General features: G+C 45.6%; 1 protein-coding gene across 9 annotated transcripts in view; it reads left to right on the top strand.

Moving 5' to 3' along the window:
* Nucleotides 1-26,317, top strand: part of LOC118378428 (transcription factor COE3-like) — a 102,781-nt gene that overhangs the window by 68,739 nt on the left and 7,725 nt on the right. For all 9 annotated transcript variants that reach the window (XM_035765409.2, XM_035765418.2, XM_035765434.2 and 6 more), the window contains exons 11-13: nucleotides 13,771-13,859; nucleotides 23,944-24,009; nucleotides 24,385-24,559. In XM_035765409.2, the coding sequence (XP_035621302.1) occupies nucleotides 13,771-13,859; nucleotides 23,944-24,009; nucleotides 24,385-24,559 (330 nt within the window). The remainder of the gene's footprint in view (nucleotides 1-13,770; nucleotides 13,860-23,943; nucleotides 24,010-24,384; nucleotides 24,560-26,317) is intronic.

The following is a 26,317-nucleotide window of genomic DNA, read 5'->3' on the forward strand; positions in this document are numbered from 1 at the left end:
CCAACTGTCATACTTGAGTAAAAGTAAAGATACCTTAATAGAAGATAACTCAAGTAAAAGTAAAAGTCACAGAGTAAAATTCTACTTGAGTAAAAGTCTAAAAGTATTTGGTTTAAGATATACTTAAGTATCAAAAGTAATAGTACAAATATTTTAAAAGTCCTCATATTAATAAGCAAACCAGATGGAACCATTTAATATATAGATTTACAAATGAAGCATGTGTGTTTAGTGAGTCTGCCGTATCAGAGGCAGTAGGGATGACCAGGGATGTACGGTTGAGTGTGTGAATTGGACCATTCTCCTGTCCTGCTAAGCATTGAAAATGTAACTAGTACGTTTGGGTGTCAAGGAAAATGTATGGAGTTAAAAGGACAATATTTTCTTAAGGAATGTTGTGAAGTAAAGGTAAAAGTAGTCAAACATATAAATAGTAAAGCAAAGATCAGATACCCACAAAAACTATTACTACTATTACTACTACTACTACCTTCATAACTACTACCACTACTACTACCATGGAAATTGTACTTCTGTAATAGTGTTTCTCTACTATAACTGATTAAAATAATATTAACAGGAAGGACTATCATCATTCATGGATGGCAGTGTAGTGTACAACCCACGCATGCGCTGTGTCGGATCCATTTCATGGAGTGATGCATGGTTTGAGTCAGAGTTTTGACTACTATTTCACTAGCCTAGGGGCCGCAGCCTCTGGGACTTGTTGAGGCAAGCCTTAGCTTGTCCAAATCCCTCAAACAACAAAACACATCCGTCTAGAGGGAGAGGAGGTGTGACCCTATTGTGTGGTGATGAAAGTCGTTCAGAGAGAGTGGGAGAGAAAGAGGGAAATAGAGAGAGAGGGAGACAGGGAGAGATAATGATAGAGAGAGAGAGAGAGAGAGAGAGAGAGAGAGAGAGAGAGAGGGAGACAGGGAGAGATAATGATAGAGAGAGAGAGAGAGAGAGGGAGACAGGGAGAGATAATGATAGAGAGAGAGAGAGAGAGAGAGAGAGAGAGACAGGAGAGAGAGAGAGAGAGAGAGAGAGAGAGAGAGAGAGAGAGAGAGAGAGAGAGAGAGAGAGAGAGAGAGAGAGGAGAGAAAGAGGGATTGAGAAGGATATATATACAGAGAGAGAGAGAGAGAGAGAGAGAGAGAGAAAGAGAAAGCGAGAGAGTGAAAGGGCGATCATATGGTTCATGTTCATATGGTTCACACTTAGCAGAATAAAAGAAGAATAACACAAAGGAATGGAGAGTTTAAAAATGAGAGCAAAAACATTATAAACTCAAAAACCAAAAAAATAAACTTCCTCTAACTGTCAACTGCGTTTATTTTCAGCAAACTTAACATGTGTAAATATTTGTATGAACATAACAAGATTCAACAACTGAGACATAAACTGAACAAGTTCCACAGACCTGTGACTAACAGAAATGGAATAATGTGTACTTGAACAAAGGGGGGGTCAAAATCAAAAGTAACAGTCAGTATCTGGTGTGGCCACCAGCTGCATTAAGTCTCCTCCTCATGGACTGCACCAGATTTGCTAGTTCTTGTGAGATGTTACCCCACTCTTCCACCAAGGCACCTGCAAGTTCCCAGATATTTCTGGTGGGAATGGCCATAGCCCTCACCCTCCAATCCAACATCTCCCAGATGTGCTCAATGGGATTGAGATCTGGGCTTTTTGCTGGCCATGGCAGAACACTGACATTCCTGTCTTGCAGGAAATCACGCACAGAACGAGCGGTATGGCGGGTGGCATTGTCAAGCTGGAGGGTCATGTCAGGATAAGCCTGCAGGAAGGGTACCACATGAGGGAGGAAGATGTCTTCCCTGTAACGCATAGCGTTGAGATTACCTGTAATGACAACAAGCTCAGTCCGATGATGCTGTGACACACCGCCCCAGACCATGACAGACCCTCCACCTCCAAATCGATCCCGCTCCAGTGTACAGGCCTCGGTGTAACGTTCATTCCATCCACGATAAATGAGAATCCGACCATCACCCCTGGTGAGACAAAACCTTTTTGACAGTCCTGTCTGGTCCAGCGATGGTGGGTTTGTGCCCATAGGCGACGTTGTTGCCGGTGATGTCTGGTGAGGACCTGCCTTACTACAACAGGCCTACAAGCCCTCAGTCCAGCCTCTCTCAGCCTATTGCGGACAGTCTGAGCACTGATGGAGGGATTGTGCATTCCTGGTGTAATTCAGGCAGTTGTTGTTGCCATCCTGTACCTGCCCCGCAGGTTTGATGTTCGGATGTACCGATCCTGTGCAGGTGTTGTTACACGTGGTCTACGATCAGATGTCCGTCCTGTCTCCCTGTAGCGCTGTCTTAGGCATCTCACAGTACGGACATTGTAATTTATTGCCCTGGCCACATCTGCAGTTCTCATGCCTCCTTGCATCATGCCTAAGGCACGTTCACCCAGATGAGCAGGGACCCTAGACATCTTTCTTTTGCTGTTTTTCAGAGTCATCGGAAAGGCTCTTTAGTGTCCTAAGTTTTCATAACTGTGACCTTAATTGTCTACCGTCTGTAAACTGTTAGTGTCTTAACGACCATTCCACAGGTGCATGTTCATTAATTGTTTATGGTTCGTTGAACAAGCATGAGAAACAGTGTTTAAACCCTTTACAATGAAGATCTGTGAAGTTATTTGTATGTTTACGAATTATCTTTGAAAAACAGGATCCTGAAAGAGGGACATTTCTTTTTTTGCTGAGTTTAACTCTCTTTATGAGCATATCAGAGGTTGGGTGTTAGACTGAAGTGGGGGGAGAAGCCAGTTCAAGCTACATAGACTTTTATTTGGGTTAATCTGATGTTTGGCAATTGTTTCGGTGCTGGTTTGGATGAGGTTATTCGGAAAAAGATGGCAGCCAATGGCAGAGACGGCGAGCAGGAGCTGGTGTTGGGACCTGATTGTTGTGTGGCGTAAAGGAGACCTGGTGCCCACTACCTCTCAAGCTCTTTAAAACACCACTAAACCATTAAGAGGTTTTCAGCATGGGCAGTCACTGTTTTTTCATATTGCCTTGGCGTTGGGCAGTGTTCCTATCACTGTGAGGGGAAAACAATGGCACCCTACCTACCTACCTACCTACCTACCTACCTACCTACCTACCTACCTACCTACCTACCTACCTACCTACCTACCTGCCCACCTACCTACCTGCCTGCCTGCCTGCCTACCTACCGACCGACCGACCGACCTGACCTGCCTGCCTGCCTGCCTACCTGCTACCCACCTACCTACCTACCTACCTACCTACCTACCTACCTACCTACCTACCTACCTACCTCTCTTTTTCTCTCTCTCTCTCTCTCTCTCTCTCTCTCTCTCTCTCTCTCTCTCTCTCTGTCGCTGCCGATCTGTCTGTCTGTCTGTCTGTCTGTCTGTCTGTCTGTCTGGCTGGCTGGCTGGCTGGCTGGCTGGCTGTCTGTCTCTGTGTGTGTCTCTCTCTTTCTCTCTCACACAGGCACCCTACCTACCTACCTCTCTCTTTCTCTCTCTCTCTCTCTCTCTCTCTCTCTCTCTCTCTCTCTCTCTCTCTCTCTCTGTCGCTGTCGATCTGTCTGTCTGTCTGTCTGTCTGTCTGTCTGTCTGTCTGTCTGTCTGTCTGTCTGTCTGTCTGTCTGTCTGGCTGGCTGGCTGTCTGGCTGTCTGGCTGTCTGTCTGTCTCTGTGTGTGTCTCTCTCTTTCTCTCTCACACAGGCTGAACACATGGAACACATTAGCAAAATATTCCATATGGAATGCTGAAGGTCTTGTGAACATGTAACAAAGGAGTGAGTAATACCTCAGCTTCGCCGTAGTGTCGATTTTGAACCTCTGTAAAATATTTTACTTCCTCACCGTGGAGTGTTGGCTTTTCCCTTCTCTGTTGACAATTTATTTTGAAGTACTGTAAGCTGACTAATTGACTACTGCACTTTTATTGTTTAATTACTCTCACTGCAACACATGGAGGTAATTATGCATAAGCATGTGTGGTATCAACTTGCATGTACTGTATAGCAAGACACATTTTTTAACCATGTGTCAATTTTTTTCCTAATTTTGTTGTACTGTAGATTTCCACATGATTGAGCATACATACCCCCCACCCTATACCTACAGTATTGCACTGTGAACGACAGTCGGATCAAACATGTAGTTTCTTCACATAGACGCAGAGGAACATCACATAGATTGTTGTCCTCTAGAGCATGGAGAGAAGTGGAGGTGACAGAAACACACCCACTCCCTTCTGTTGCCTCACTTGTCTCCTGTGAGATCCGAGAATTACGCAACCCTTGTGATTAGAGTGTGCATCCGCTTCAGTGGTGAGATATGTTAATCAGCTAGTGAATAATTACCTCCTTGGTGCCTTGACTAGACTGGAGTGACAAGGCTGGCAAAGTGTGTGCCTCAAAGAAATACGCCCCCCCACACACACCTGAGAAGTTATTATTTTTGAGTCACAGCCTAAAATGTCCCCACAGAAACGCAAATTATCTGACATTTGTTCCACAAGTCCCCTCCTTAGAGAAGAGCAGATCTGTGTCTTTAATATATGAAATGTGGCATGTCTCTGTGGAAGAGAATTCCCTCAGTGGAGAACACTGTTCTTTCTAATAAAAAAGGAATCTTCCGCCAGTAACTTAGTGGTCTAGTGTGGTGTCAGACAGGGCTTAGTGGTCTAGTGTGGTGTCAGACAGGGCTTAGTGGTCTAGTGTGGTGTCAGACAGGGCTTAGTGGTCTAGTGTGGTGTCAGACAGGGCTTAGTGGTCTAGTGTGGTGTCAGACAGGGCTTAGTGGTCTAGTGTGGTGTCAGACAGGGCTTAGTGGTCTAGTGTGGTGTCAGACAGGGGTTAGTGGTTTAGTGTGGTGTCAGACAGGGGATAGTGGTTTAGAGTGGTGTCAGACAGGGATTAGTGGTCTAGTGTGGTGTCAGATAGGGGTCAGTGGTCTAGTGTGGTGTCAGGCAGAGGTTAGAGGTCTAGAATGGTGTCAGAGGTGTTAGTAGTCTAGTGTGGTGTCAGACAGGGCTTAGTGGTCTGGAGTGGTGTCAGACAGGGGCAAGTAGAGGTCATAGGAGCCATAGAGTGTACATCAGTCTGGGTAAATGTTGCCATAACGCCAAAGTGTTTTAGTCTTAATTAAAAGTGTGTGTTTGGTGAGGGAACAGGCGGGACGAGGCCCCTTCATCTTCCCTGGTGGCTCACCACTTTAAAGAGGCCAGTATGCCATGTCTGTCTGGGGCCCGTCTGTCTGTCTGTCAATCACAGTTTAAAGTTCATGAAATTTCTATGAGCATCGATCGCAAGGTGGGGGAGGTCGGAGTGTTGGAGTGGCGGGCCCGGGTGATTGATCAAGCCTTTTGCTTTGAATTTATTTTCTATGCTTTCACTGTGATGGGTGTGTGTATGTGTGTGTGCGTGTGTGTGCGTGTGTGTGTGTGTTGGGGGGGAATGGTGTGTACTATAGGTCTATGTATTGAGTTTGTTGTACAGTATGTACAGTGCAGTGTAGATGCTGGTGGATAAATGTTTGGGGATATCAACTGTTTACGCTGACAAAAAATATTGTATAGCAAGTCAGACTGGATGTTTTTCATTGTATGTTTGTATGCATGTGTGTCACAATTTCATCTTATTTTGAATGAGGGACAAATAAAAGGGAGCGAGAGAGAGGGATGAAAGGGGTAAATCAATAGCATAGTGCATTGTGTGTAGCAGTGGGCTTTAGATGCTTGTCAACAGGTCGGTGCTCCACAACCCCCAGCAGGCTCCACAACCCCCAGCAGGCTCCACAACCCCCAGCAGGCTCCACAACCCCCAGCAGGCTCCACAACCCCCAGCAGGCTCCACAACCCCCAGCAGGCTCCACAACCCCCAGCAGGCTACACAACCCCCATGAGGCTACACAACCCCCATTTGGCTCCACAACCCCCATTTGGCTCCACAACCCCCAGCAAGCTACCGAACCCCCAGCAAGCTACACAACCCCCATCAGGCTCCACAACCCCCAGCAGGCTACACAACCTCCAGCAGGCTACACAACCCCCAGCAGGCTCCACAACCCCCAGCAAGCTACCGAACCCCCAGCAAGCTACACAACCCCCAGCAGTCTACACAACCCCCAGCAGTCTACACAACCCCCATCAGGCTACACAACCCCCATCAGGCTACACAACCCCCAGCAAGCTACACAACCCCCATCAGGCTACACAACCCCCAGCAGGCTACACAACCCCCAGCAGGCTACACATAGCAGAGTCAGATGAGTCCTTCTGCTCACACTGTTGTGCGTCTGACAATTTCTTCCCCAAGAAGGAAGGGAGAAAATGATCTGATACACACACCTGTAGACACAGCGATGACGCATAACATGAATAAAGATTAAGCTCTGTCAGTCGGGCGTTGGACGTGGGCTTGGGACTTGATGGTATATTTCATATGGAATTTGAAATGATAAGTGCAATGAAGGACAATTCACGGAGAGCCTATGAGCTGAGTGTGGTGGAGGAGGATAGTGGAGATTTATGGGTTTCGGGATGATCCTCATCGGGGACATGACTGTGCAAGATGAAGAAAAAGGACTCCCAAAGTGCATATTCCATCCATCAGCAATATCTGGTAAATATGTACAGAATCAGCTAGAAGCCAAGTAGAAAAGCAGAAGCCACTTAAGTGTTAGGAAGGGCAGCGGCGGTGAGGAAAAGCACATAAATAGATGTAAACACGTTGGAGAATGAGGATGTAAACATATGCTGAATGAATGTATATAATATATATTCTGCCAAGGCCCCATTTGAGCATGCAAACGTTTTAAAGCTTGGGAGCCTTAGTCCCTACCACCCGTGAGACTGATTGTAAAAGAGCAGTGAGACAATGGCTACGTTCCAATAATATTAACTGACTTCCTATTCTAGACGACCAATCTGAAAGGACTTTATTAGTGAAAGTTCTGTAGTTGAACACCTATCCAATACCCCAGTAGCAGCAAAGGAAAGGAAGGTATTTAAGAATATTGGCCCAGTTTTACTTTACCATGTTTTCCATATTTGTTAGGTTCGGGGGGGGTTTAGGTGAGCATCCCCTCTGATCACGCTGACCTTGTAGAGGTACACTGTTTTAACTCTGAATGAACCTCTTGCTCCTGCCAACTGAAGTCGTTTGGGTCCTTTGGAAAGCAGAGCTGTTTGAAATAAGACAGAGAGCAACATGGGAATTGATTTTGAGGGAGCTTTAGGTATCCTCCTCCTAAACCTCTAGAAATAGGTTAGGACATCTGGCTCAATGTGTGGAGGTTTGTCACATGGATTGAAAGATGATATATTACACTTTTAAGATAAAATGGGAATTTCTTTCGCAAATCAAATCAAATCAAATTGTATTGGTCACATACACATGGTTAGCGGATGTTAATGCAAGTGTAGCGAAATGCTTGTGCTTCTAGTTCCAACCGTGCAGTAATATCTAACAAGTAATCTAACAATTTCACAACAACTACCTTATACACACACAAGTGTAAAGGAATGAATAAGAATATGTACATATAAATATATAGATGAGAGATGGCTAAACAGCATAGGCAAGATGCAGTAGATGGTATAGAGTACAGTATATACATATGAGATGAGTAATGTAGGGTATGTAAACATTACAGTGGGGCAAAAAAGTATTTAGTCAGCCACTAATTGTGCAAGTTCTCCCACTTAAAAAGATGAGAGAGGCCTATAATTTTCATCATAGGTTCACTTCAACTATGACAGACAAAATTAGAAAAGAAATCCAGAAAATCACATTGTAGGATTTTTAATAAATTTATTTGCAAATTATGGTGGAAAATAAGTATTTGGTCAATAACAATAGTTTATCTCAATACTTTGTTATATACCCTTTGTTGGCAATGACAGAGTCTTCACAAGTCTTCTGTAAGTCTTCACAAGGTTTTCACACACTGTTGCTGGTATTTTGGCCCATTCCTCCATGCAGATCTCCTCTAGAGCAGTGATGTTTTGGGGATGTTGCTGGGCAACACGGGCTTTCAACTCCCTCCAAAGATTTTCTATGGGGTTGAGATCTGGAGACTGGCTAGGCAAATCCAGGACCTTGAAATGCTGTATATAAAGTGGCATTGTTTAAAGTGACTAGTGATACATTTATTACATCCAATTTGTAATTATTAAAGTGGCTAGAGATTTGAGTCAGTATGTTGGCAGCAGCCACTCAATGTTAGTGATGGCTGTTTAACAGTCTGATGGCCTTGAGATAGAAGCTGTTTTTCACTCTCTCGGTCCCAGCTTTGATGCACCTGTACTGACCTCACCTTCTGGAAGATAGCGACAGGATGCTCTCGATTGTGCATCTGTAAAAGCTTGTGTGAGTGAGTGACAAGCTAAATTTCTTCAGCCTCCTGAGGTTGAAGAGGCACTGTTGCGCCTTCTCCACCACGCTGTCTGTGTGGGTGGACCATTTCAGTTTGTCCGTGATGTGTATGCCGAGGAACTTAAATCTTTCCACCTTCTCCACTACTGTCCCGTCGATGTGGAAAGGGGGCTGCTCCCTCTGCTGTTTCCTCTGCTGTTTCATCTCCTTTGTTTTGTTGACATTGAGTGTGAGGTTATTTTCCTGACACCACACTCCGAGGGCCCTCACCTCCTCCCTGTAGGCCATTTCGTCATTGTTGGTAATCAAGCCTACCACTGTAGTGTCATCTGCAAACTTGATGATTGAGTTGGAGGCGTGCATGGCTACGCAGTCATGGGTGAACAGGGAGTACATGATAGGGCTGAGAACGCACCCTTGTGGGGCCCCAGTGTTGAGGATCAGCGGGGTGGAGGTGTTGTTTCCTACCCTCACCACCTGGGGGCGGCCCGTCAGAAAGTCCAGGACCCAGTTGCACAGGGCGGGGTCGAGACTCAGGGTCTCGAGCTTAATGACGAGTTTGGAGGGTACTATGGTGTTAAATGCTGAGCTGTAATCGATGAACAGCATTCTTACATAGGTATTCCTCTTGTCCAGATGGGTTAGGGCAGAGTGCAGTGTGATTGAAATTGCGTCGTCTGTGGACCTATTGGGCAGGTAAGCAAATTGGAGTAGGTCTAGGGTGTCAGGAAGGGTGGAGGTGATATGATCCTTGACTAGTCTCTCAAAGCACTTCATGATGACAGAGGGGAGTGCTACGGGGTGATAGTCATTTAGCTCAGTTACCTTAGCTTTCTTGGAAACAGGAACAATGGTGGCCCTCTTGAAGCATGTGGGAACAGCCGACTGGGACAGGGATTGATTGAATATGTCCGTAAACACACCAGCCAGCTGGTCTGCGCATGCTCTGAGGACGCGACCAGGAATGCCGTCTGGGCTGGCAGCCTTGCGTCGGTTAACATGTTTAAATGTTTTACTCACGTTGGCATAGTTTGTCTGGGAGCAAGACATCTGTGTTCGCGACAGGGCTGGTTTTCTTTTTGTAATCCGTGATTGACTGTAGACCCTGCCACATACGTCTCAAATCTGAGCCGTTGAATTGCGACTCTACTTTGTCTCTATACTGACGCTTAGCTTGTTTTATTGCCTTGCGGAGGGAATAGCTACACTGTTTGTATTCAAAATAAGGCTTTGCAACTTGCAACAATACTCCCAACAAACAAAAGTGGCGTTTTGCATATAGTGACGTCAGAACACAGGAGATTGGTGGCAGCTTAATCGGGGAGAACAGGCTTGTGGTAATGGCGGGAGCAGAATCAGTGAAATGGTATCACATACATCAAACATATGGTTTCTAGTTGTTTGTTGCCATTCCATTTGCTCCATTCAAGCCATTATTTTGAGCTGTCCTTCATTCAGCAGCCTCCATTTTGTCAGAACGATGTCAGAGTATGAAGGTAGAAGACATGACAGGTGATGATCAAATGAACATTATCATGCCTAATGCCAATTCATGAATATAGCAGATAGCATATATATATATATAGCATCCCCCCCTTTGGTTTGGTTAAAAGCTGAGGGATGCGGCTAGAGAAATGTAATCGCTCTGACAGAGCTATGGATGCAAGGACTGACCATCCATTATATCAAATTTAGAATTTGAACCATGTTATGAGGCTATATAGTGTTTGTTTACATTTACTCTGTTTACAAACATTGGCATAAAACAAGGTTATATGTTAGATCTGATGGGGTACGACAGTTGAACTAAGCTTATGAGGCATTTCTAAGTTACATTCTTCAAGAATCAATGCTTACATATCATTCATTTATAAATCCCAAAATGTATGTAGCATCTGCTGATTTAAAAGCCTCCAATTTAGACTAGATTATTCTACTTAACCCAAAAACTTCTGTCTGACTTGTATAGTGTTCTGCTGTCACCAGCACTATCTGCCTAGTGCTATCTGCCTAGTGCTATCTGCCTAGTGCTATTTACCTAGTGATATCTGCCTAGTGTTATCTACCTAGTGCTATCTGCCTAGTGCTATCTGCCTAGTGCTATCTACCTAGTGCTATCTGCCTAGTGCTATCTGCCTAGTGCTATCTACCTAGTGCTATTTACCTAGTGCTATCTGCCTAGTGCTATCTGCCTAGTGCTATCTACCTAGTGCTATCTGCCTAGTGCTATCTACCTAGTGCTATCTGCCTAGTGCTATTTACCTAGTGCTATCTGCCTAGTGCTATCTGCCTAGTGCTATCTGCCTAGTGCTATTTACCTAGTGCTATCTACCTAGTGCTATCTGCCTAGTGCTATCTGCCTAGTGCTATCTGCCTAGTGCTATCTACCTAGTGCTATCTGCCTAGTGCTATCTACCTAGTGCTATCTGCCTAGTGCTATCTGCCTAGTGCTATCTGCCTAGTGCTATTTACCTAGTGCTATCTACCTAGTGCTATCTGCCTAGTGCTATCTGCCTAGTGCTATTTACCTAGTGCTATCTGCCTAGTGCTATCTGCCTAGTGCTATTTACCTAGTGCTATCTGCCTAGTGCTATCTACCTAGTGCTATCTGCCTAGTGCTATCTGCCTAGTGCTATCTACCTAGTGCTATCTGCCTAGTGCTATCTGCCTAGTACTATTTACCTAGTGCTATCTACCTAGTGCTATCTGCCTAGTGCTATCTGCCTAGTACTATTTACCTAGTGCTATCTGCCTAGTGCTAACTCCCTAGTGCTATCTGCCTGGTACTATTTACCTAGTGCTAACTGCCTAGTGCTATCTGCCTAGTGCTATCTGCCTAGTGCTATTTACCTAGTGCTATCTGCCAAGTGCTATCTGCCTAGTGCTATCTGCCTAGTACTATTTACCTAGTGCTATCTGCCTAGTGCTATCTGCCTAGTGCTATCTACCTAGCGCTATCTACCTAGTACTATCTACCTAGTGCTATCTGCCTAGTGCTATTTACCTAGTGCTATCTGCCAAGTGCTATCTGCCGAGTGCTATTTACCTAGTGCTATCTGCCTAGTGCTATCTGCCTAGTGCTATCTGCCTAGTGCTATTTACCTAGTGCTATCTGCCTAGTGCTATCTACCTAGTGCTATCTGCCTAGTGCAATCTGCCTAGTGCTATCTACTGTACCTAGTGCTATCTACCTAGTGCTATCTACCTAGTGCTATCTGCTGTACCCAGTGCTATCTACCCAGTGCTATCTACCTAGTGCTATCTACCTAGTGCTATCTACCTAGTGCTATCTACTATACCTAGTGCTATCTACTATACCTAGTGCTATCTACCTACTGCTATCTGCATAGTGCTATCTACCTAGTGCTATCACCTAGTGCTATCTACTGTACCTAGTGCTGTTGTGTGATCTGGGATCATGTTTCACCACCACTCCTCTCAGCCTTGGTTGAGTGTGTTAGTGGAAATCCCATTCACCCTCTCCCTCCCTTTTGTCCCAGTCGAGTGGTCACCTAATAACAACGCTCTGTTTAGTGAGACCCCAGTCGACTGTTTGATCACTTTCATGGAGGGAGAAATCGAGGGCAATAATTGGATGGTTAAATAAATAAAAAATGATACCTCGCACCTCGCCGACCCCTCTATCTCTCTCTTTCTCCCTCTCTCTCCCTCACTCGTATTCTCGCCTCCTCTTCCCACCGAACTGCATTATCTTTCCCCTTTGAAAAAATCCAAACGTCAGACACCGCAAAGACACGAAGATGGCTGGGAAAAAAAAATCAATACAAATTACGATGGAGAAAGTGGCACTGATGGCTGGAATTGCAGCATATGTTTACACTAAATCAGGCAATCTATCTTCATATGGGGTATGTAATGCGTAGGGGGTCAGGGTTCGCGCAGCGCGTCGGCGCTCTCCAATTACTCAGGCTCTTTGCAAGAAGGCAGCCGTATCGATTGGCTGAGAGGACAGGGGCCTACAGGCAGCCAATGGGGCGCTGGGGTCAAAGTGCTAGGGGATTTTAATAAGGGGAAGTAATGGTCTTAATTTCTGAGGGGCAGTAGAGGGAGAGACGTCTGCTCCACTACCCTCCAGTCTCCCCGGCGAGATGAGATTCTCTTTCTCCCTCCCTCCCTCCCTCCCCCTCCCCCTCCCTCCCTCCCTCCCTCTTCCTGTGTGTGTCCATTCCTTCTCTCACTTGTCCTACTCTCTTGGTAGATGGCTGTTTTTAGAATTCTCCCTGTTTGTGTTGAAATTCCCTTTCCCAATACTCTGCCTTAACGCTCTGACAAGGCCTTAGGAATACCTTATTATCCAAAGACATCCGTTTGGTTTCAAAGTAGACTATCCCCTCTTCATCCCAACAAGGGAGAAATCGTCCATGAGAGAGTAATCCATTCCAGGCCTCTCAGGGGCCAGGGGCAGAGATTCAAAATGGCAGTCTGTGTGGAGAGTGAACGTGTAGGCTCCGTCACCCTTCAGATAACATCCCCACCCAGCCCCAGCCTGAAAGCCCTTTTCTCCTTCCCTTGGTGTGAAACGGGCCTCCAACAAATTTGATTTAGCAGCTCGCGGGTGCCCATTCCTGAGGAAAGAAAACAAATATTGTTATAATGGTAATAACATCTATTTGCCGCTCGCAACAAACAGCAGCGGGCCTTTGAAAAGACCCTGCGCTGCTGCTGCCACCTTATTCTTATTCATGAAAGTGCCGGTTATGCATATTAGTGCAAACTAGCTATTCTACTTACTGGCATTTGGTGTGTCAATCATCCTTACAGGGCAAGAAGGCTGACAAATTGTCCCCAAAGTCAAATTTGACAGCCTTTTATGATTAATGGGCTTGATTATGGAGAACTATCTCCCTAACTCATTTCCGGGTGTTTCTCTTTTCCCCTTCGTATCGAAACGGAGAGGAACGGAGATTGTGTTGTTTTCAAATGGGGGAAATGAAATACAAAGGGGGTATGTGAGGGGCTTAGAGTGAGGGCGGTGCAATTGAATTAGTTAGGAATGCTCTGTGAAAGGGTGAGTGACTGGGACAGGTTGAGTAGAAGGTCTCATGCTTAATAAACAGCAGTAGAATAAAGAGGGAGACATGCCGGTGGGGGAAGAGATGGGCTGACACAAGGCCATTGTAGAGCTCCTGTATCAGGGCAGGACAGCCAGGCAGGGGAGATATGCTACTCTAGAATGTGACATAAGGCCTTCAGAAGGTCTACATAGGCAAACAGATGTACAAATATAAAAGAAAAACACGATTAAAATGTGCTATTGGAAGCTATAGAAGAGCAATGTATGTTTGAGCCACTCCATTTGGTTTGTAGAGATATCACTCAGCAATATTCTAACCATGATAATTCTCTCTCTTTCCAGCCTTGAATGAGCCTACCATCGACTACGGCTTCCAGAGGCTACAGAAAGTCATCCCCAGACACCCAGGAGATCCCGAGAGGTTACCTAAGGTCAGTGATACGCCTCAGAGGACACCAAGGAGTACATCATCCCCTGTTGTTACTCCAAAGACCACCCAGACCATATAGACTTCGGACTGCCAAATATCTGAGTTTATAGAGGGCAAACCAGATATGTTAGATTGGATTAATTTGTTCCACTCAATATGGACCTGGCCTTTGGAACATACTCCGATGCCAAGGGGCACATTGTTCTAATAACTTGTACAATTGGAAACAGGTGTTTATATGATGTTGTATTGGTGTTGTAGAGTTTGAGACAGTGTTTCTGGTCTTGTTATTTTTAGGTTTGAGGTAGTAACAAACATGCAGATGCAAAGTCACTGCTTATACAAATATATCTTCATTCCATGCATATGTGTAGACACATAAACTGAGTGTACAAAACATGTCATAGACTGACCAGGTGAATCCAGGTGAAAGCTATGATCCCTTATTGATGTAACCTGTTATATTCACTTCAATCGGTCTAGATTAAGGGTTGGAGACAGGTTGAAGAAGGATTTTTAAGCCTTGAGACAATTGAGACATGGATTGTGAATGTGTGCCATTCAGAGGGTGAATAGGCAAGACAAAATATTTAAGTGCCTTTGAATGGGGTATGGTAGTAGGTGCCAGGGGCACCGGTTTGAGTGTGTCAAGTACTGCAGAGCTGCTGGGTTTTTCACTCTCAACAGTTTCCCGTGTGTATCAAGAACGGCCCACCACCCAAAGGACATCCAGTCAACTTGACACAAAAGTGGGAAGCATTGGAGTCAACATGGGCCAGCATCCTTGTGGAATGTTTTCGATACCTTGTAAAGTCCAAGTACTGACGAATTGAGGCTGTTCTGAGGGCAAAAGGGGGTGCAACTCAATATTTGGAAGGTGTTCCTAATGTTTTGTAAACTCAGTATAGACGCACGCAAGCACACACGCACACAAGCACACACACATTAGGCAGGGCCAAGAACACAGGCAGCCGTCAGGTGCCCTGGGCGGTTTGCCGCCTGGTTAGTATGAAAAGATTATTTTCCCCCTAAAAAGGGGCACCACTAAATGAGTGAGATTGTTTTGGGCAGGGAACTGCTGTAAGAGGGATACGATCAGATGGGGCCTGACAGTCTAAAACAGCTGCCAAATTGAAACCATTTATCAAAATCTGACATCTGAGATCCAGTCACCAAAAAACCAGTTTATTTGTAAATTGATACTATTAGCGAGCATATATTGTCTGGCCCCTTTCATGCCCTGATTTGTGGCGGAGGGAGAATGTCCCTATCAGCCGTTATATATTTATTTATTCAAAAGAAAACTCAATAAGCGTATAGATTTTCCTCCGTCTTCTCTTCAGCCGCTAGCTTTCTCGACATTTTAGACAGAAGGAAATAACAACCAGACTAACACGGAAAAGCTTGCTATTCGTGAAGTACCTCATTGTTCTCACCCAATGTGGCTTGTCAGGAAAGACTCACACGGCCACTCTGGAACAGTAACGCTGACATTTCATCCCTTTGTTATCCTCTCTCCTTTGCTTTTCTTGAAGGATGGAAAGGTTGGTCAGGACCATTTGTAGAGTCTCTTAGGCAGAGAGCAAAGCTACCCCAAGCTACATTGAGGCAATAGGCACTAACACTTGCTATTGGAACCAATTGAAGTCAAATTGAAGTCATTTTCTTTAAGCAGGAAGCAACAGAGCAAGTCTAGAAGGGTGGGAATAAGTGGGATTCCATGTAAATAATGATAGGGGAAAACACTGGCTGTTGGTTTTTGATGTTTTCCTTTGTAGCTGAGAAACCCCATTTGAGTGATTAGATTAGGAGGTTGGCAGTCGTACTTCTCCAACGAGCCGGTCCCAGAGCTGGAACCCTAGCCCCAGTGATAGACAGACAGAGCAGACCGGGGCTAAAGCATGGCCAACTGGTCACTGATGACCTCGGAGGCTGGGGCTGGATCAGTTCGCCTCTAATTTCATTTCCAGTCTGCCTTGGCTGCAAGCAGACACTTCCCCATCCAGATCTATGGAGGATATGTGGTTTAAGCTCTAGCCTTCCCTCATTGCTCAGCATGGGAGGCAGCAGCATATTTGCGAGGTCCAGGATCTTTGCGGTAGAAGACCCATTCCCAGGTCACGGCAAGTTTAACGGCCTATGAATCCTCTTAAATAGACACCTGGATGGTGATGCGTTCCTACATGTGGAGGGCCTATTTTCCTAAGATACGGCCTTACGGGAGGCCTGTTTTGATACAGAGCAGACAAACAAATGGAGACTGAGCTAAAAACCTAACCAAGGTGAAGATTTTGCTGTCTTGTCTAGATGTGTTTGCCGCCTGTTTGGCCATTACATCTGAATCAACTGCCAGGGTTAATGGGGCAATTATATTCAATGCAATGTTAGTGCTGGTCTGTAACAAAAGCCTGCATTCCCTATATCTAGTCCAGGACCTGAGCTGTTAGTTTGTGCTCTAATCTACACTGAACAAAAATATAAACGCAACATGTAAAGTGTTGGTTTCATGAGTTGAAATAAAAAATCCCAGAAATGTTCCATATGCACAAATAGCTTATTTATCTCAAAATTTGTGCACAAATTTGTTTACATCCTTGTTAGTGAGCATTTCTCCTTTGCCAATATAATCCATCTACTTGACAGGTGTGGCATATCAAGAAGCTCATTAAACAGCATGATCATTACACAGGTGCACCTTGTGCTGGGGACAATAGCAGTTTTGTCACACAACACAATGCCACAGATTTCTCAAGTTTTGAGGGAGCATGCAATTGGCAGAGCGTGCAGTTCACCAGAGTGGTTGCCAGACCATTGAATGTTAATTTCTCTACCATACGCTGCCTCCAACGTTGTTTTAGAGAATTTGGCAGGACATCCAACCGGCATCACAACCGCAGACCACATGTAACCACGCCAGCGCAGGACCTCCACATCCGGCTTCTTCACCTGTGGGATCGTCTGGGGGGGGTAGCTAGAGATAGCTAGAGATAGCTAGAGGTAGCGCTCCTTTTGTGTTGCAGCTAGGTGGCTGTGGGACGACTGTGCATAGCCAGGCAAAGGGTGATTTATCATTGTTAAGGGACCTGTCGGAAGGCTTCTTCTCCCGGGTCTGCTGATCCCTTCTCTCCGGGAACCTCTGGAACCAGGGAGCCATCCTCCCATAATTGAGCTCCTGGAAAGCAGTGGAAGAAAATAGGTGGAATATGTCTGGCAGACGCAAGGAGGACTGGGGCGTTGGGGGCTAGGGGCACGGGCTGGGGCTCAGGGGGTTGGGTTAGGTGAGATGGGTAGAAGAGTTACGGGAGAGATTTTGCTCATGTTCAGTCCAATGTTTGATAAGTAGGATGCAGTTATTTGCAGTATGATAAAGGCACATTCCATAACATTTTCACATGAAAAAGGAACTTATTAATGTCTTTCTGTAGTAGTAAAGACATACAATTCCTTGAGAGAAATACTATTTTGTATTGTCACTAAAATGTTATATAGTACTGCACATTAAAAGTAGCCCTGAGAGGAAGTGACATAGGCTGGGTTTCCAGTTGATAGATTATTAATTGTAATTCAATTTATAGATACAGAAGTTCAGGTGTGTCAGTGAAGAACAAATTCTTATTTTCAATGACGGCCTAGGAACAGTAGGTTAACTGCCTTGTTCAGGGGCAGAACAACAGAGTTTTACCTTGGCAACTTGTGGATTCGATCTAGCAACCTTTTGGTTACTGGCCCAACACTCTAACTACTAGGCTACCTGCTGCCCCAAGTCATGAATTGGAGAGAAAAAAATCCTCATAGAAAATGACAGGCATTTTCAAACTCGATTTCCTCAATCGACTTGACTTGAAGATGACCCCAGTCAGTTTAGGATATTCTATAATTCCTACTCTTTCATATCGTTCTTCTTGTGAGTTATTCCACCTGGAGCTCTGAAGTACCCTAAAGAGACGTTCACTCTCTAGATGTGTGGTCTGTCGCTCCAGAATACTGTATGTGCCTTTCCCTCTTGGCCTGGATACAGATGAGAGCATGGAGCATGGTGGATGAAATGATTTCCACCTCTGTCTGAAGTCATAAAAGAGAGACATACACTAGCTAAAACCTGTTTTCCCCCCGGTGTAAGGTAGAAAGGGCTTTAAAGACATCAGTGTCGAGGCTTCCAGGATAGAGGCTGGGAACAGACTCTTCCTGCTCACACATAGGGAGGGAGTCTCTTGTAGGGCCAACTTCTCATCCCGTCCTGGCAGTTGACCCATTGAGGATGGAGGAGAGAATTCTCCTTTCTTTCCCTCCTGTCCTCCGTCAAGTCCCCTCTCCTTCCCCCTTCATGGAGGTGAGGTGCTCTCTCTCTCTCTCTCTCTCTCTACTAGAGTATGTAGGGAATCTTTCCACCCTTGCATATTCCATGTTTGATGTTTATTCATATTGCAAATGGGTAATTTCAAGAATCAAGATACTACACTTATATTGAATTCAAGTGACACTCACACTTTGTACTAGCACTATAAACCAGCATTTTACACACCATTGAAACGACTGTAGTATCTTCATCTCCTCAATCCTTCAGATCATTGGCTAAGGTGATTATTGAATGAGCCATCACGCTGCTTCTCTCCCACCATCCCTCCATCCCTCTATCCCTCCATCCATCCCACTCTATCTCTCCATCCCTCTATCCCTGCATCCTTCCATCCCTCCCTCCATCCCCCTCTCTCCCCTCAGAGGTGTGGGCCAGTGATAAGAGATTATGATGATAACTGGGAGGCAGTGCATTACCGTATTGATTGGGGCTGAGCTTTCAGCGGCGTTAAAGCACCGCGCTCTGATTGCCGGCACTTGCGCTGACAGGAATCCAATGGCGTTGTCTCTCCTCGTCGCTATAGGGAGGGGTGTGTGTGCATGTGTGGGTATATGGGTGTTGGGAGGGTGGGGTGTATGTGTGTGTAAGGGAGGGGGGGGTTATGAGTGTGAATGTGGATATGTGTGTGTGTGTGTGTGGGTGTATGTGTGTGTGGTTCACAACAAGGCAGTGCAAGGCCCATCTCTCACGTCCGCACACATGCCTCCCACCCCCGTCCCAAAGAGCTACAGGACCACAAGACCTAGGCATAGATAACCCTCACTGTTATGTCACAAATTCTGTGATGTATTTTCAATGGTCCAAGTCAAGTAACATGACATGGAATTAGGTTCTCAGAACAGATGGCCTGTTCTTAGTTGGTTATCTAAAGGTTCTCAGAACAGATGGCCTGTTCTTAGTTGGTTATCTAAAGGTTCTCAGAACAGATGGCCTGTTCTTAGTTGGTTATCTAAAGGTTCTCAGAACAGATGGCCTGTTCTTAATTGGTCATCTAAAGGTTCTCAGAACAGGCAGCCTGTTCTTAATTGGTTATCTAAAGGTTCTCAGAACAGGCAGCCTGTTCTTAGTTGGTTATCTAATTGTTGTTATTGTCTGGATTTAATTAGCTAAATCCATTGTAGATTAGTGAGCTGAGGAATTTCTGTACATAACGAAGTGCTTCATTTATTCTGCGATAATACTCTGGAGAATGTCCTCCAAGAGTCTTTTCTTTGCATTTGTTTTCAAGATTGGGGTTATTTAGGGGGTTGTTCTTAGCATCAGAAACTGGCCACACACTTCAAACAATTGATCGCACGCACGCACACACACACACACACACACACACACACACACACACACACACACACACACACACACACACACACACACACACACACACACACACACACACACACACACACACACACACACACACACACACACACACACAAAAACATACAAAAAACACGCAAACCGAAGCAGAGTAGCACCAACGAGCAGTAAGGCCTCGAAGGTGTCGTTACCTTGAGAAGGCTGTTGTGTCTGTCATTGCCTAATGAAAAAAGGAGAGACCGACTGTGGCAAACACACACACACCAGTGTGTAGAGGCAGGAATGTGTGTGTGTGTCTCTATGTGTGTGGGTTTGAGGCATCGGGCGGGAGGGGGTTGCCAAAGATCCCTGTGGCAGGCAGGGTGTTGCAGCCGCCAAGCCTCAGAGACATTAACTAACTTCTGTTTTATAATGGAGATTAATGAAGCGAGCACATGCCAGAGGGGGAGAGGAGAGGAGAGACGATAAGAGGAAAGAGGATGAGAGGAGGGGAGGAGGGGTCCGAGATACACTCCTCATGGGGGTATAGCGGTTGGCAGTGCCAAGGTGTGACAGATTGTGCCCTCTCTCAGTGGATAGGGACAGGGGACAGGGTTTGGGTGTAGAGCTGGGGGTGGGGTGGAGATTGACGAGAGCTCTATTGCTTTTTTTGCGGTGGGGGTGGTGGTGTCTGTGTGACTGTGTATCTGTGTGACTGTGTGTCTGTGTGCCTGCAGGATAGCTGTGGGGTCAGAAGGAGTGTTGGGGTGTCTATCTGTCTGCAGGATAGCTGTGGGGTCAGTAGGACTGTTGGGGTGTCTGTCTGTCTGCAGGATAGCTGTGGGGTCAGTAGGACTGTTGGGGTGTCTGTCTGTCTGCAGGATAGCTGTGGGGTCAGTAGGAGTGTTGGGGTGTCTGTCTGTCTGTCTGCAGGATAGCTGTGGGGTCAGTAAGAATGTTGCGGTGTCTGTGTGACTGTGTGCCTGCAGAATAGGAGTGTTGAGGTGGGCAGGTGGGTGTGTGTCTGCAGGATAGCTGTGGGGTCAGTAAGAGTGCTGTGGTGTCTGTGTGACTGTGTGACTGTGCGCCTGCAGAATAGGAGGTTGAGGTGGGCAGGTGGGTGTGTGTCTGCAGGATAGCTGTGGGGTTAGTAGGAGTGTTGAGGTGGGCAGGTGGGCACAGAGGAAGGGCAGTCTGGCGTGGTGGATCTCAGATAGATGTGAAACTCTACTAAGGTACACTCTCACACACAGGCACATGTATGAACACACACACACACACACACACACACACGCTCACGCATGCTCTTTATTTAAAACATGTCCACATAGAAAAAATAAAACCAACCAGTATATTAGTGAATCTAATTTCCATTGATGTATATATTCAGAAGAGAATCCATGAAGTTATCAAAAACTCACACACCCCTTCCTCACTCTGTATCTCAGGCCTGCCCATCTGGACAGATGGTAATTCCTCAGACTGATTCGACTTTACTTGGATCCTTTTTCCTGAGGTCATGTTTTGTCGTGGGAAATGGGGGACAGAAAGGGAGAAGAGCATCCTCACACACTCTTCCACTGTCAAACAGTGAACACAGGGCTAATGGTTAGAGGGAATAGTTAAATGATTATATGATAAGAAAAAAAGTTATTCCTGGCCATGTTCACCACAGCACTGCACATTTCGTTTGACAGCGTTTTTTAACTTTTGTTTTTACACAAGGAAAAGGCTCGATGTGTTGTAGGAACCAATCAGGCTCCAGACAGGCAGACAGAGGCCCCTCCTCATTGTAATACCCCAGAGACCTCCAGCAGAGGCTCCCACAACACCAGCTCTCATCCCCAGAGCCCTGGAAACAACAACCAACCCAGCTCTCCCCACCTCACCCACTCCTCTTCTCTGTCCTCCTTACGTCACGTCTCCTTTCCTCTCCTCTCCTCTCCCCACCTCACCCACTCCTCTTCTCTGTCCTCCTTACGTCACGTCTCCTTTCCGCTCTCGTGTTGTGTCGTGTTGTGATGTCTCGTCCCTTTCTCCTCTCCTCTCCTCTCCTCTCCTCTCATTCTTCCTGTGAAAGGATACTGGGCTGTTTGAATATGCCTGTGTGTGAGAGTTTGTCCCCCCATTTAGCCCCGGCGAGTGTCAGCGACTCCTCCTCCACCACACAATATTTATTTATCAGGCCTGTTATTGTTATTAAGAGCCATTGCCACAGCGACCCACTGCGTTACTGGGGAGAGATTGGACGCTTCCTCCTCTGAGTGGGAAACAGCCCAGGGACAATGGAGGAGGGGGGTGAATGAGAGGGAGAGAGAGAGAGCAGGAGGGAGGGGTGAATTAGACAGGGGAAATTCAACAAATTTCATGCAATGTGGCTCTAATAAGCCTGGGTCTAAAGTGGCGGATCGGAAACACCGAAGGCAGTCTGAAGTGTTAATAGGTTCCCACCACCTCAGGCTGCTCCCTCCCAGCTCCCCCTCTCCCCCCAGGGTGCACTGGCAGCCATTTTGATTAGAGGCTGGCGAAGATGCACTCTGATCATGACAATTTGCTATTGTTTAGTGCTGTGACAAAAAGTCCACCCCCTACAAGCAGAGACATGAGCGCTCGAAAAGGGAGTTGTGGGGCTCAATACAAGACGTCTGACTGGGAGAATGTGTTAGTACACTATATGGCCAAAAGTATGTGGACGCCTGCTCATCGAATATCTCATTCCAAAATCATGGGCATTAATATGGAGCTGGTTCCGACTTTGCTGCTATAACAGCCTCCACTCTTCTGGGAAGGCTTTCCACTAAATGTTGGAACATTGCTGCGGGGACTTACTTCCACTCAGCCAAAAGATCATTACTGAGGTCAGGCACTGATGTTGGACAATTAGGCCTGGCTCGCAGTCGGTGTTCCAATTTGCCCCAAAGGTGTTTGATGGGGTTGAGGTTAGGGCTCTGTGCAGGTCTGTCAAGTTTTTCCACACCGATCTCGACAAACCATTTCTGTATGGACCTCGCTTTGTGCACTGGGGCATTGTCATGCTGAAACAGGAAAGGGCCTTCCCTAAACTGTTGCCCCAAAGTTGGAAGCACAGAATAATCTAGAATGTCATTGTATGCTGTAGTTCACTTAAACTAAGGGGCCTAGCCCGAACAATAAAAAACAGCCCCAGACCATTATTCTTCCTCCACCAAACGTTACAGTTGGCACTATGAATTTTGGCAGTTAGCGTTCTCCTGGCATCCGCCAAATCCAGATTCGTCCGTCAGACTGACAGACGAAGTGAAGCGTGATTCATCAATGGCTGCGAGCTTTACACCACTCCAGCCGATGCTTGGCATTGCGCATGGTGATCATAGGCTTGTGTGTGGGTGCTTGGTCATGGAAACCCATTTCATGATGCTCCCGACGAACAGTTCTTGTGCTGGCGTTGCTTCCAGAGACAATTTGGAACTCAGTAGTGAGTGTTGCATCCTAGGACAGGCGATTTTTAGGAGCTTCAGCATTCGGCAGTCCCATTCTGTAAGCTTGTGTGGCCTACCACTTCGCGGCTGAGCTGTTGTTGCTCCTAGACATTTCCACTTCACAATAACAGCACTTACACCTGACTGGGGCAGCTCAAGCAGGTCGACGAACTGACTTGTTGAAAAGGTGGCATCCTATGACGGAGCCACTTGAAAGTTACTGAGCTCTTCCGTAAGGCCATTCTATTGCCAATGTGTGTCTATGGAGATTGCATGGCTGTGCGCTCGATTTTATACACCTGTCAGCAACGGGTGTGGCTGAAATAGCCAAATCCACTAATTTGAAGGAGTGTCCACATACTCTTGTATATATAGTGTATGTGTGTGTGTGTGTGTGTGTGTGTGTGTGTGTGTGTGTGTGTGTGTGTGTGTGTGTGTGTGTGTGTGTGTGTGTGTGTGTGTGTGTGTGTGTGTGTGTGTGTGTGTGTGTGTGTGTGTGTGTGAGAGAGAGAGAGAAAAGGGGGGGTGATGAAAATGAGATGCAGACAGCTGCTTACTTACGGTTGTTTATCACACGTAGGCTGTGCCATTAAAGCTCATCTCTGACTTGTACTCTGTCAAACAATGATTACATTTGAGTGTTTTCCTCGTTTTATCACCCCAACTCCTATAACCTAGGTCCAACACTTGCAGAAAGCTATTTCGTAGTTTTCACAGTGATTTAAACCCTCAGAAAACATGGAATATTTGATTATTGCTTAGATCATGTTTTAGGTTTAGATTTGTGGGTTTATAAAAGCAGTAAACATTTATTTTCTACAGTCTACTCTCCTAGATTTTACCACTAACCTTCAACAATTTAGAGGATCCAGAAGTTTTGATGAGTGTGGAATCTTTCATGTAACTGTGAAGCATATTACGTTTGAATCTAAATGAACTGAAGTCAACAGTAAAGATGCGATGTGATGTCGTTTCAGGAAGTGCTGTTAAAGAGATCAGCAGACTTAGTAGAGGCCCTGTATGGAATGCCCCACAATAATCAGGTATGTCATCATATAAGCCATTTTTATTGCAAAAAAAATGAACTAAAAAAAGTGAACATTCAGATGTATTTTCCTATTTGATTGTTTTGGTAAAGAGATAACACAGTTTCCCAGAGTTTTAAAATGCTTTGATCATACACATATTAATTAACGGATTTTGAAGCCAAAGAAAAACAATCTGTATATCAGAATTAGTAGTTTATCTTGAGTCTATCATCTGTGAAAACTCCAATATCCAACCATAATCTAATCTGAATGACCCACCAAAAATACACTGCCAGAGGCCGTACATTACAAAACCTTTTTTTACGACCTAAACTCACAATCACCTATGGAACTCTCTCTCCACCTTTCCCCGCTCCCTCCCTCCCCCAGGAGATCATCCTGAAGCGGGCAGCGGACTTGACCGAGGCCCTGTACAGTGTCCCCCGCAGCCACAACCAGCTGCCCTCGCTCAGCGGCTCGGCAGCTCACTCCGGCATGATGGGAGTCAACTCCTTCAGCAGCCAGCTGGCAGTCAACATCTCTGAGGCCTCGCAGGGGGACCAGGGTGAGTGCTGCAACCCCCCACCATGACCCGTCACCCCACGATCCTCACCCTCCACCCTCTGATCCTCTCACCCCTTCTCTGTGTATTGGTGTCCCCTGTGGATATGTGGTGATTGCTAGTCCAATGTTTCTCCTCAATGTACAGTGGGGCAAAAAAGTATTTAGTCAGCCACCAATTGTGCAAGTTCTCCCACTTAAAAATATGAGAGAGGCCTGTAATTTTCATCATAGGTACACTTCAACTATGACAGACAAAATGAGAGAAAAAATCCAGAAAATCACATTGTAGGATTTTTAATGAATTTATTTGCAAATTATGGTGGAAAATAAGTATTTGGTCAATAACAAAAGTTTATCTCAACACTTTGTTATATACCCTTTGTTGGCAATGACAGAGGTCAAACGTTTTCTGTAAGTCTTCACAAGGTTTTCACACACTGTTGCTGGTATTTTGGCCCATTCCTCCATGCAGATCTCCTCTAGAGCAGTGATATTTTGGGGCTGTTGCTGGGAAACACGGGCTTTCAACTCCCTCCAAAGATTTTCTATGGGGTTAAGATCTGGAGACTGGCTAGGCCACTCCAGTACCTTGAAATGCTTCTTACGAAGCCACTCCTTTGTTGCAAGGGCGGTGTGTTTGGGAACATTGTCATGCTGAAAGACCCAGCCACGTTTCATCTTCAATGCCCTTGCTGATGGAAGGAGGTTTTCCCTCAAAATCTCACGATACATGGCCCCATTCATTCTTTCCTCTACACGGATCAGTCGTCCTGGTCCCTTTGCAGAAAAACAGCCCCAACGCATGATGTTTCTACTCCCATGCTTCATAGTAGGTATGGTGTTCTTTGGATGCAACTCAGCATTCTTTGTCCTCCAAACACAAAAAGTTATATTTTGGTTTCATCTGACCATATGACATTCTCCCAATCTTCTTCTGGATCATCCAAATGCTCCCTAGAAAACTTCAGATGGGCCTGGACATGTACTGGCTTTAGCAGGGGGACACGTCTGGCACTGCAGGATTTGAGTCCCTGGCGGCGTAGTGTGTTACTGATGGTAGGCATTGTTACTTTGGTCCCAGCTCTCTGCAGGTCATTCACTAGGTCCCCCCGTGTGGTTCTGGGATTTTTGCTCACCGTTCTTGTGATCGTTTTGACCCCACGGGGTGAGATCTTGCGTGGAGCCCCAGATCGAGGGAGATTATCAGTGGTCTTGTATGTCTTCCATTTCCTAATAATTGCTCCCACAGTTGATTTCTTCAAACCAAGCTGCTTACCTATTGCAGATTCAGTCTTCCCAGCCTGGTGCAGGTCTACAATTTTGTTTCTGGTGTCCTTTGACAGCTCTTTGGTCTTTGCCATAATGGAGTTTGGAGTGTGACTGTTTAAGGTTGTGGACAGGTGTCTTTTATACTGATAACAAGTTCAAACAGGTGCCATTAATACAGGTAACGAGTGGAGGACAGAGGACCTCTTATAGAAGAAGTTACAGGTCTGTGAGAGCCAGAAATCTTGCTTGTTTGTAGGTGACCAAATACTTATTTTCCACCATAATTTGCAAATAAATTCATTACAAATCCTACAATGTGATTTTCTGGATTTTATTTCCTCATTTTGTCTGTCATAGTTTGTGTACCTATTATTAAAATTACAGGCCTCTCTCATCTTTTTAAGTGGGAGAACTTGCACAATTGGTGGCTGACTAAATACTTTTTTGCCCCACTGTACGTATCCTGGCTATCCTGTAGTGATACTTTAGT

This window comes from Oncorhynchus keta, chromosome 4 (genome assembly GCF_023373465.1).
Source record: "Oncorhynchus keta strain PuntledgeMale-10-30-2019 chromosome 4, Oket_V2, whole genome shotgun sequence".
NCBI lineage: Eukaryota > Metazoa > Chordata > Actinopteri > Salmoniformes > Salmonidae > Oncorhynchus > Oncorhynchus keta.